At 34.6% G+C, this 10,669-nt stretch overlaps 1 protein-coding gene across 1 annotated transcript in view; it reads left to right on the forward strand.

Moving 5' to 3' along the window:
- LOC106104033 overlaps positions 1-10,669 on the forward strand; it is an 18,614-nt gene extending 7,945 nt beyond the window's left edge. The window contains exons 2-15 of the mRNA XM_013283971.1: positions 138-355; positions 794-976; positions 1,706-1,919; positions 2,131-2,342; positions 2,611-2,790; positions 2,949-3,093; positions 3,334-3,489; positions 4,282-4,308; positions 5,136-5,413; positions 5,725-5,938; positions 6,240-6,451; positions 9,093-9,278; positions 9,713-10,037; positions 10,527-10,669. Of these exons, the coding sequence (XP_013139425.1) occupies positions 138-355; positions 794-976; positions 1,706-1,919; positions 2,131-2,342; positions 2,611-2,790; positions 2,949-3,093; positions 3,334-3,489; positions 4,282-4,308; positions 5,136-5,413; positions 5,725-5,938; positions 6,240-6,451; positions 9,093-9,278; positions 9,713-10,037; positions 10,527-10,585 (2,609 nt within the window). The 3' untranslated portion in view covers positions 10,586-10,669. The remainder of the gene's footprint in view (positions 1-137; positions 356-793; positions 977-1,705; positions 1,920-2,130; positions 2,343-2,610; positions 2,791-2,948; positions 3,094-3,333; positions 3,490-4,281; positions 4,309-5,135; positions 5,414-5,724; positions 5,939-6,239; positions 6,452-9,092; positions 9,279-9,712; positions 10,038-10,526) is intronic.

A 10,669-nucleotide genomic window follows, 5' to 3' on the forward strand; every position in this document is an offset into this window, starting at 1 on the left:
CCTTATCTCAGCGCGACGTCAATATTGAACACTACACTATTGAGACGCGGTACACGCGTCCACTCTTAGCCGCGTCCGGTCGCTCACTCACACTTACAATGACTATAAACAATTTAATTCGTAATTTCTCTTTCCAGCGATATTCACACAATCAGCGAAATGCCAGACATATTTGACATCGGATATTATACAACAGATTTTCGGCGATGGAAAAACCCCACCAGCACCTCAGGCAGGGCAAGCTCCTGCTTTATCTCCAAACAATACACTACAAGACATAGATTATTCTGATACCACGGACAACTATAACCCCGCACCAGCTGACTTCGATAGATTCGATTGGACTCTTACTAAGGTACTGGACATCATCATTATCATCAACAGCCTTTATCTGTCAAATGTTGGTCATAGCCCTTCCTCAATAACTTCCACAAAATGCGGTCCACCGCCTTCCTGGACATTCATGTCACTAAACGTATAAAGAATAGAGGTTATCGTCAGTTATGTCTCGCTCAGTGCTAAATGCAGGTTCAAGAACCGCATGTCTTCAATTACGACAAGACGAGATAATGTTCTGATGATCACTTGTTTCTTCGTTCCGAACAAAATTAAATAGTAATCTGTAAAATACATCACGCTTAACTGTGTTGGATTTATTATTGTATAATATTACTCTATTTTTTCCAATAGGAGCAATAAAATAATAGACCGGTCTGATAGTGTTAAACCATAATTTCTTCTAACTGCTAAGAGTTACAAGCTAAAATCTACTTTAAATTAATAATGTTTTCAGCGTGTTGCCGCATCTGCAGATAATAACTTCCTTCTATCGCCTTTGGGCTTGAAGTTAGCACTGGCTATTCTAACTGAAGCGGCTACCGGATCCACGCAGGCGGAACTCGCCTCCGTGTTAGGCTTTGACCTCGACAAGGCTCTAGTCAGGAAGAAATTCGCTAGCATATTGGATTCCCTGCAGGTAAACATTTATGAATTCTATCTAAGTTATTTTATGGTCCTATCATTCAGATGGCTGCGACCTCGCGTCTTTACCATATTTTTTCGTCCATTCTTAGTACGGAGTTAATGTCTTTACAAACATTTAAAAAAACAACGTTCAAACATATCATAACACGGTAAATAAAATATCCATAGAACAATTATTGAAATTATGTGAAGAGAATTGAAACATCGTAAGGCAAGGAGATGATTAGATTATAAAGCTCTATTCATTGTTTGGCTAAGAGTGGTAAACTTAATTGTTGAAGGTAATTCAACCTCAACAAGACAAGATTGACGTCTATCGATTACTATGCGATCTATTCAGACAGACAGGTTTTTTCTCACCAATTATAACTGCTAATGATTATATAAGCATTATATAAATCATTGTTTGTTATAATGCTGTTAAAGATGAATACTTTTAAAGGTAATTATTTTCTATATAAAGAGAATAATTAATAAAAGATCCTTCTTTGTTTGCAACTGCCTCCTGAAACACAGTTATTACTAGCTCAGGGGACAGTCCCACTAACTGTACAAAACTGTTTTGGATCAATTAAGATTTTTTTTTATTTTTTATTTATTCTACTGACTATTACTACTAAACAGCTAAGCGTAGGCATAACAACTTCACAATTATTATCGGTTCTCCGCCGCGGTCATACAACATACTGCCTAACACTACAAATCAATTATTTGTTAACAGACGAAATCCTCTAAATATATTCTAAACATGGGAAGCAGAATATACGTCGGCGAGAATGGTGAATTGCGTCAGAGATTCGCTGCTATCGCCGAGAACTATTATAGAACTGAGCTGGTCAAGATTGACTTCACCAAACCAGTTGAGGCGGCCAGTTCTATCAATGCCTGGGTCGCTAATACCACACAAGGACGTCTACCAAATCTAGTTAATTCAGGTTTGCATGCATATATTACAAGTACATACCTTAATATAACTAGGGACTAGAACAGAAAAGTAAAGAAAGAGTTTAGTTATTTCGTCGAAGTAATTTTTTGTAGATTCTACTTTCATGATTTAAATTTTAATCTTGAAATAATACTTTCTGATTGATAATTTAATTGTTTATGTTCAAGAGAATGATAGTTAATACAAGAAATTGTTCACAGATGACGTAGCAAACATTGCTTTGTTGGTACTCACCACACTGTACTTCAAAGGCACATGGGTCCATCAATTCACTCCCAACGAGACCACAACTCACAACTTCTACGTCACGGCCAAAGATACTAAACCGGTAGAATTCATGAACGTCAGAAACAAGTTCTACTTCACGGAATCAGCGAAATTCGACGCCAAGATTCTCAGAATGCCGTACTTGGTAAATAATTTTTACTCGCATAGAAAATCAACATCTATCTGAAACAATAAAGTAAAATCCCTGAAAATTCATCAGTATTTGAAAAGCCTTAATCGATCAAGCACGATTGGTTCTTCGAGTTCCAGACACTTGGTGAAGTGTCTGGAACTCTTTTGGACAATTCTTGGATTCAAAGTTTGGACACTTGCTTTTCCAAACTTTGAATATAGACAATCAACTTTATCTTTAGTCTTTAAAAAAACATTAAACAATATTCTTTTTTGTCTAGGGTAAAAAATTCGCAATGTACATCGTGGTTCCTAACACATTGACCGGCTTACCGCGGGTTTACAACAGTCTGAGTGACCTGCGCGCCGAACTGTATAGACTGCAGCGACATCTGGTAGACGTCTCCCTGCCGAAGTTCAAATTCGATTACACTTCCATCTTAGACAGCATATTAAAAGAGGTAATTTGTTACGATCCGTTTCGCCATATTGTTATAATAGATTTTGACTTGTTACTGTATTGTTTAATAAGACTTTGTATGTTATGACACTCAAGAACTACATGAAATCAACTTACATCTATAAATACCAGCCAAAATTACCATCTTATGTTTGCCAGTTGGGTATTCGTCAAGCATTCGAGGACACCGCGTCGTTCCCCGGCATCGCGCACGGCCAGCTGGAGCGCATAAAGGTGTCCAAGATACTTCAGTGCTCCGGCATTGAGGTCAACGAACTGGGTAGCACGGTTTACTCTGCCACTGGTACGTTAAGAAAACTTACCTTGTACTCAAAAATAAAATCAAAAAGCCTTTTATTGTAGATTCTCATACTAAATCTACGGGTCATATTTGTTCTTTGCGAAATCTGATGAATCGCCTTTTTTTGTAGTGGTAGTTCTTCATTCTATAAAATGTACTAGCTTGTTTTTGATATATGTATAAACATCGCAATAATAACATCTTATCTAATTTCGTAATTCACTGAACCATTATTTGTTATAGAAATCACCCTCGAAAACAAATTCGGCGAAGAGGAATCCTTCTACGAGTTGGTTGCGAACAGACCTTTCATGTTCTTCATACAAGACGAGGAGACCAGACAATTGCTGTTCACAGGACGTGTCTCCGACCCCAGCAACGCCGACGGCGCTCTTAAATCTTAATAACATCAATAGCATGAAAATAAATTAAGAATTCAAATAGACTTTATCAACACATAAAAATATAATATTTTGAACCTTATGTTTCCGGACAATAAAGTGATATTTTTAAAACCGTATTTTATTTTGTCTCTTGTATATCGGTAGAGGAAGAAACGAGATTGGTAGTAAAACATGCCTAAGTAAGAAAGCAAGCCTTTATGAAATAAATTCATAGTAAAGCGAGAAATTTAACATAACGTGCTCATCGATCTTGGTAAAATTATTTCTGATGCTTTTTTTTTTAATTCCAATCCAAAGTTTTGTGAAATTATGGGGTAGTTGGTTATTAGTAACTGTTCAACTCCTATTCATCGGGGGAAAAAATGTTTTCCATGTGTCAATTACGTATCACGTCGAGATCTTATTTAGGTACCTATCTTGTATTTATGCTTGCTATTATGCTGTCACGATGATGAAATTTTTGAACAATATTAATTTGAAATCAGGGAAGTACCGCCCTATTTCGTTTTAATTTTATAGTATGTACAAATGGTATATCAGTTCTATATCCTGAATGATTTAAAACATTATTTTTGGGTTTTTATAATTGAGCTTTTGTATCTTTTAAACTATAAAAAAAACGTTACAACTGCTATAAACAGCTATCGAGTAAAATGTCCGTAAACGTAATTTCATTCGTCAGCAAGTTGTCGTGGAGATCACCTGTGTTAATGTGATGTTTAATGTTGATTTTGATATTTCATTTATAAATGAAATTTAAAATTTAATTAAATCTGCCTCAATCTAGTCGAAATGGTTTTGATTCCTTTTGTCGGTGAGTACGAAACATTTAACCTTGAATAGTTATGAGTGACCTTTGTTTCTTATGCATTTCCTTTGGTATTACACCTATTGTATATTTTTTTATAATTATTGTAGTTTATAGCTTTAATGTTACTTTATGCCGTTTATTATATTTGTACGTTTAGATTGTTATATTATTAAAATGCCAAAAAACGTTAAAATTGGTTAAAAAATATGTGAAAATTCCTCCAAAGAAGTGTTACTTCAATGCAATCCTAAGATTATCAATACTAATAGAAAGAGAGTGATTTGTTTGCAATAGATACTAAAGTATTTAAAAAAATGCCTGAACCGGTTTCACCGGGTTTTTCCATAAAAAGCAAAACGGAATGAAGAAGAGCAAACATGATCAAAATCAAGTTGGACATTTTGTAGCTGAGATATTTTCAAACCTAATGAATGGTTTCTCTCAATAACTCAGTTTTCACCTATAAGTTTCTTCTTAATGTTGTAGACCTCATTAAAGTTAACGCATCAATTTGCATTGCTGTAATTTGCTTTTTTCCTACCACGTTCTATGCCAGTACTATTTTCGTATTAATTCAACAAGCGAGTCGGTAGAATCAAAATTTTATAGAAATCATACTTTTCATGCTAATATTATTAACGCGGAAGTTTGAATGGATGGATGTTTGTTAGAGTTTGTAGCCTAAACGGCTGAACGGATTTCGATAACATTTAGTGTAGATGCATAGGATAGTCTGGAAGAACACATAGGTTATTCACTTCTTTTTGATTCCACACTAACGGAGTCACGGGCGAAAGATATTAGTTATAATAAGACATTTTATGTTTCAGTTTTATCACTCCTTTGCTTTCAAAGTCTAGAATGTCTTACTGGACGCAAACCGCAAATATCCCGGTTCAATTTCTTTGATACCGATCTTCTGCAATTTGCTGTTGAAGATAAAAAAGGCAATGTGGTCGTATCACCTGCTAGTATCAAATCTGTACTGGCGATGTTATTGGAAGGAGCGGCGGGCGAAACAGCGATTGAAATAAGAAATGCTTTAAGGTTATCTTCTGATAAAGATGAATTTAGGGAACAACTGAATGCTTACCTTTCAGTACTAAAGGTACGTTTCTAAAGTTAATTATTTGTTAGTTATTATTTTTTGTGTTGTTAAAAGTCATATTCATCAAACCCAATTCAAAAATTACTTCAGTTTTTCCAATTTTAGGTGATTTCATCGTTATATTCAACAGATGAAGATTTAATGGCTTTAACATCAAGATTAAGATTAGATTTCTAATTCATTCATGCCTAGAATAATTCCAAGCCTGGGTTTTCCAAGATACAAGTTACGTGAAAGTAGCTTCGACTATCTAGACAAACGGAAAAGCAAATGAAACTAATACTTTAATGAATTAATTTAATATTTTGCAGACGAACGATTCTGCGGTTACTCTACTAAATTCAAATGCGATATTTGTTGCACCTAAAGTAAGTGTAAGAAGGGAATATATAACAATTCTGTATAAAGTATATTTGACCGAAGTTCGTGTTGTTAATTTCCACGAGCCTGTGCCTACTGCTGATCTGATAAACACTTGGGTCAGAGATAACACTAAAGGCTTGATCAATACATTAGTGGAGCCTGGTAAGTTCGATTACTCTCTAATTACGCTTAACATTAAGCTTTTAAGGAACTATTACTATGTTTGTCTTGTAATGAACGTACCTAATTGTTTTGCATTCTGCGGTTTGAAAATCTTTGAATTTGTGCATATTTCATTAATGAATACTAATAACTAAATGGTAGTGTCTATTGTAGGAGTACGTATTACATGAATATTATCCTATCGTCAAAATCTAAAAAAAACTGCAAGAACATCTGAAATTTTAATGATTTATAGAGAAATCAAGAAAGTTTTTAAAGTATGTCTTGAACAAATTTTCAGAGCACTTAGATCCTATGTCAGAGTTGATGTTAGCCAATTCGTTATACTTCAAGAGCAGTTGGCAGCACGCCTTCAATCCTCAGTTGACGCGAGGCGCTTGCTTCAAAAGTCAGGGCAAATGTCAAACGGTCGCCATGATGGAACTCCAGGCTGGACTAAACTACGCTTATGTGGATGATTTGAGAGCACATGCAATAGAATTGCCTTATGAGGTACGAATATTTGAAATAACGCGGTAGCTCTTCAATTGTCGAATGAACCGGTTTTTTCTCGTGAATAAAATGATTACACTTTTTTTTTTCTATTCTTCTTGGCTTTCGCACAATGATTACACTTCGTTCACATAACCTCTTATGCCCGGTTCGCACTTGGCCAGTACAGTCGCGACGGCCAGCCGTATGGACTCGCTGTGCTAGTTAACGTTAACACAGTTCATTGACATTCCAGTTATAGAATGCTACTGGACAAGTGTGATCTGAAGGGCACTGACAGTTTGATTGAAAAATTACTAGTTTACAAGAGGATATTTTTAAGCAGTGTGTACTTTACTCATAAAAATGTTATAGTCTTAATGCAGTCCAGAATGGTGAATTAGTTACATGTACATATTTATACAAATATAACAATCTAAACAGAATTTGTTGTGACAGAAATTGTCACAAAAACGGACAAAAGTTTTAAGAGGAAAATGTTATTGTAATACGGAATAGGTTATTTCCCGTATTAACTTTCAACAGGGTTTATTTCAGATGCGCAACAGATCTAGTAAACGATGACGCATACTGCGGATATGGTTTCTTCGTACGTATTATATATCCGTATGGATTGCTTGCGCACACCTTTGACTAAACTATCGTACAACTGTTTAGTCTCGCTTTGATTCCTATGAGCTTATATGGAGGTGCTCACACTACTCGATTTTTAGTTGTATAACTAAACTGTTGAATGGGTAGCGAACCAATCGACATTCGACAGTCGCACAACCGTTGTGCGATAGTTTAGTCAAAGGTGTAAGCCCGTTATAAATCAATAATAATTAAAACCATAGGTTACTTTACTTGTGATTGGTCGCGAATTTGAAAATGACTGTCTATAAGAAACTTTGCAACCGAAGAAACAATACGCTTCTAACTACAATGAGTCCACAATAACATGATACTTGGGTGATAACAATTTTTGTCTCGTGCCGTTTCTTCGCGTTTGCATTGTCATCTTCGAGGTGAATCGATGCCATTGTCACGTCATTATACGTAATACAAAGTATGGATATATTCCCGAGCATTCAATGTCATCTTAAAAAAACATTTATAAATATAAAACTGTAACTTGATGACCTTCTGCAAGACAAGTTGTAAACAATATTGTGGCAACTGGAAACCCTTAAACATAACTTAGATCATAATATGACCTACTTGCGTTTGCCTGCAACTCCGTCCACGCGAATTTAAAAAAAAAAACTTAGTAGTTAACGTGTTTCTCCAGACTATGTTCTACATGTATGCCAAATTACTAGTGATTCGTTCAACAATTTAGACTACAAACTCTCACAATCCTCCGTCCAAAATTTTCATTTATAACATTAACATAATAAAAAAAGTTATAGAGGTTTATGATTATCTTAAGATTCGATAGGTATGTGTATAATTATTAATTAGACCGTGCGCACACTTTTGACTAAGCTATCGCACGACTGTTGTGTGACTGTCGATTGTTTCGCAGTTAATTCAACTTTTTAGTTGCACAGCCTTCATATAAGCTCATAGGAATGAAAGCGAGACGAAACAGTTGTGCGATAGTTCAGTCAAAGGTGGTTTGCTATTTAAAATGGAGGATTTATCAATTCTATTTGGTGAATTAATTATTAAAATTAGGTAAGAAACTTCTCGTAATACAAAATTTATTTATATGTTTACGCGTGTTTTATTTCCACTAGCGAAAATACGATTTGCGCGGCTAATCTATAAGTGGAAAAAGGCACTTCGTCGTCGTTACCACATGGAAAATTCCACCCTATAGTTACAAGCGTAATTATTTGTATGTAAAAAAAACAAAAACCAATTAAATTGATCAGATTGATTTCGATAAATTAATTTCTTGTTAAGACCGGTCTTGTTTTGTATTAATTTTAAATATTTCTTATGGAACTTGTTTTAATACATAACGTGCTCGAAGATTTAGAAATACGATGGACAACATCTCCTAGTTACTTATTTTTAAAAGAACAGGCAATGGCATGTACTGAGTATTGTGGGTTTCTTTAAAATTTCAATAAATAATTTTGCTGTTGCGTTAATGTTTTGCTAGTTTTGAAACCATATATTTTTCAAAAAACAGTAAGAAATATAAGGGAGTTTACAAATTTTGTGACGATCACATTTAACATATAAACACAATAAAATAAAAACGACGATAGTTTCTAAACAAGTTTCATCTCAGTTCGATTCAAGGTTTTCCTGTTTTACGTATGTTATTAATTATAATTGGAAGTTGCGGTTAAAATAAATAGATAGGAATGTTTTTTATATTGTACAGGTTTGATTTTAAACACAAACATATGTGTCAACCACCCTTATTTATATCTATAATCACATCGGCATTTATGTTGAAAAATTGATTACAAATGTAGGTAAAATGATTCCGAATCAAATTGAAAAATGCGAATAGCATGATACCTGTTAATTAAAAATTGGTCAAGTCGGCTACCGAGGGTGGGCGAAGTACAGCCTCTTGGAAGTATTTCCCGAAAGTCGTCGTCTCTTTCATATTCAAACAGAGGGAAACGATACGTTATATCTATGTTTAATACACGAGGAAATATATAACTCTCTTTAAGTATCTTCTGTTAAATTTCAGAGTGGTCGTTACTCAATGTTTCTGCTGGTCCCATATGAGCATGACGGCGTGTCGCAGCTCCTCAGAGATCTCCCATACTTCAGCCTGCCACAGATAGCGAGCCTGATGGAAGAGACAGATGTGCGACTACAAATGCCCAAGTTTACTATAGACTACAGTGACGATATGGCTAAAGCTTTAAGAGCGGTGAGTACAGTTATATCTATACTATTTCCCTAGAATAAATAAAGAAAGAAAACTAAGTAACCTATTTGATTTTTAGAATATCCTCTATATCTATGCCATATTTCATCCACATCCCTTCAGAAATTAGGCTACTAACTCTAACAAAAAAACATCCGCCTATTCAAACTTTCGCATTTATAACATTAGCAAGATTTATGATACTCGTATTAAACAATGTTTTCTTATTTTTAAAATTATTTCTGAATCTGTTTACCCATATTCATAAGTTTATATGGTATTTAGCACGCAGCTAGTTTTTGTAATACATACCACTTTTCATAACAGCCTAAAATACCAATGGAAATTTAAAAACGTTATAGGTGTACTTTCTTTTGACAATTAACTCTACGCTTAAGCTATTGTAGTATTTTAAAGTGTTTCTTTTTACATTACAGATGAAGATCAAACTACTGTTCACCAACAAAGCGGATCTCTCCAGCATGTTCAATAGTTCGTCGCAAGTTAGCAATATAATCCACAAAGTACACATAGCCGTTGATGAAACGGGTACAGTCGCGGCTGCAGCCTCCTCCGCTATGGTCATCCCACTCATAGAGAATGGTGTACAAATCCGTGTCGATCGCCCATTCCTGTTCTTTATAAGGGATAATAAGTTAGGCTTAGTATTGTTCGAAGGAAAAGTCGAGGAACCGATTCCTTATGTTGAACCTAAACCTGTGACACCGAACGTAACAGAAGCTCCTGTTGTTCCAAAAAATAGTATGTATTTTTTGTATCTCTGTTTTTTTCAAGGGAATGAGAGGGATGCAATATTGTTTTTATACTTGACAGTGTAAGCTCACTGTGATCTATTTTGTTATGTCTGAGGCTCGAGTAGGTTGTTTAAATTGTGATTGAGTGGTAAAGAAAAGCTTGTGAAAATGTGTTCCAAAAATGCTTGGCATTTAGTAGTTGTTTATGGTTTCGATAGAAAACAATCAATATCAATTTAATAATAATATTATAAAGTGATTCGTATTTTTGTATGTATTGAAATAACTCAAAAACTACTGGGCCGATTTCAAAAATTATTTCATTATTAGAAAGCTATACGTTATCAACGAGTAGACTATATTTTTTAATTTAACGCCGGCGATGTTGCGAGCAACAGCTAGTGTTAAATAAAGCAAAAGACCTTAAATTCACTATGTTTAGACAATTATTACAGCAATTCTATGAAGATAATAATCAATTTCTATTTTTTTCCAGTAACATCTTCAGAGAGAAAATATGCGCCGAAAAACTTTATATCACGACTGTTCGGTTGACTTGAAGTTTGATCATCTTCAAGAATACTCAGCTGTAGTTATTATAAATAATGAATAAATCGTTGTAATATGTTTATGATTTAA

Source organism: Papilio polytes, unplaced genomic scaffold (assembly GCF_000836215.1).
Source record: "Papilio polytes unplaced genomic scaffold, Ppol_1.0 DF823691.1, whole genome shotgun sequence".
Lineage (NCBI taxonomy): Eukaryota > Metazoa > Arthropoda > Insecta > Lepidoptera > Papilionidae > Papilio > Papilio polytes.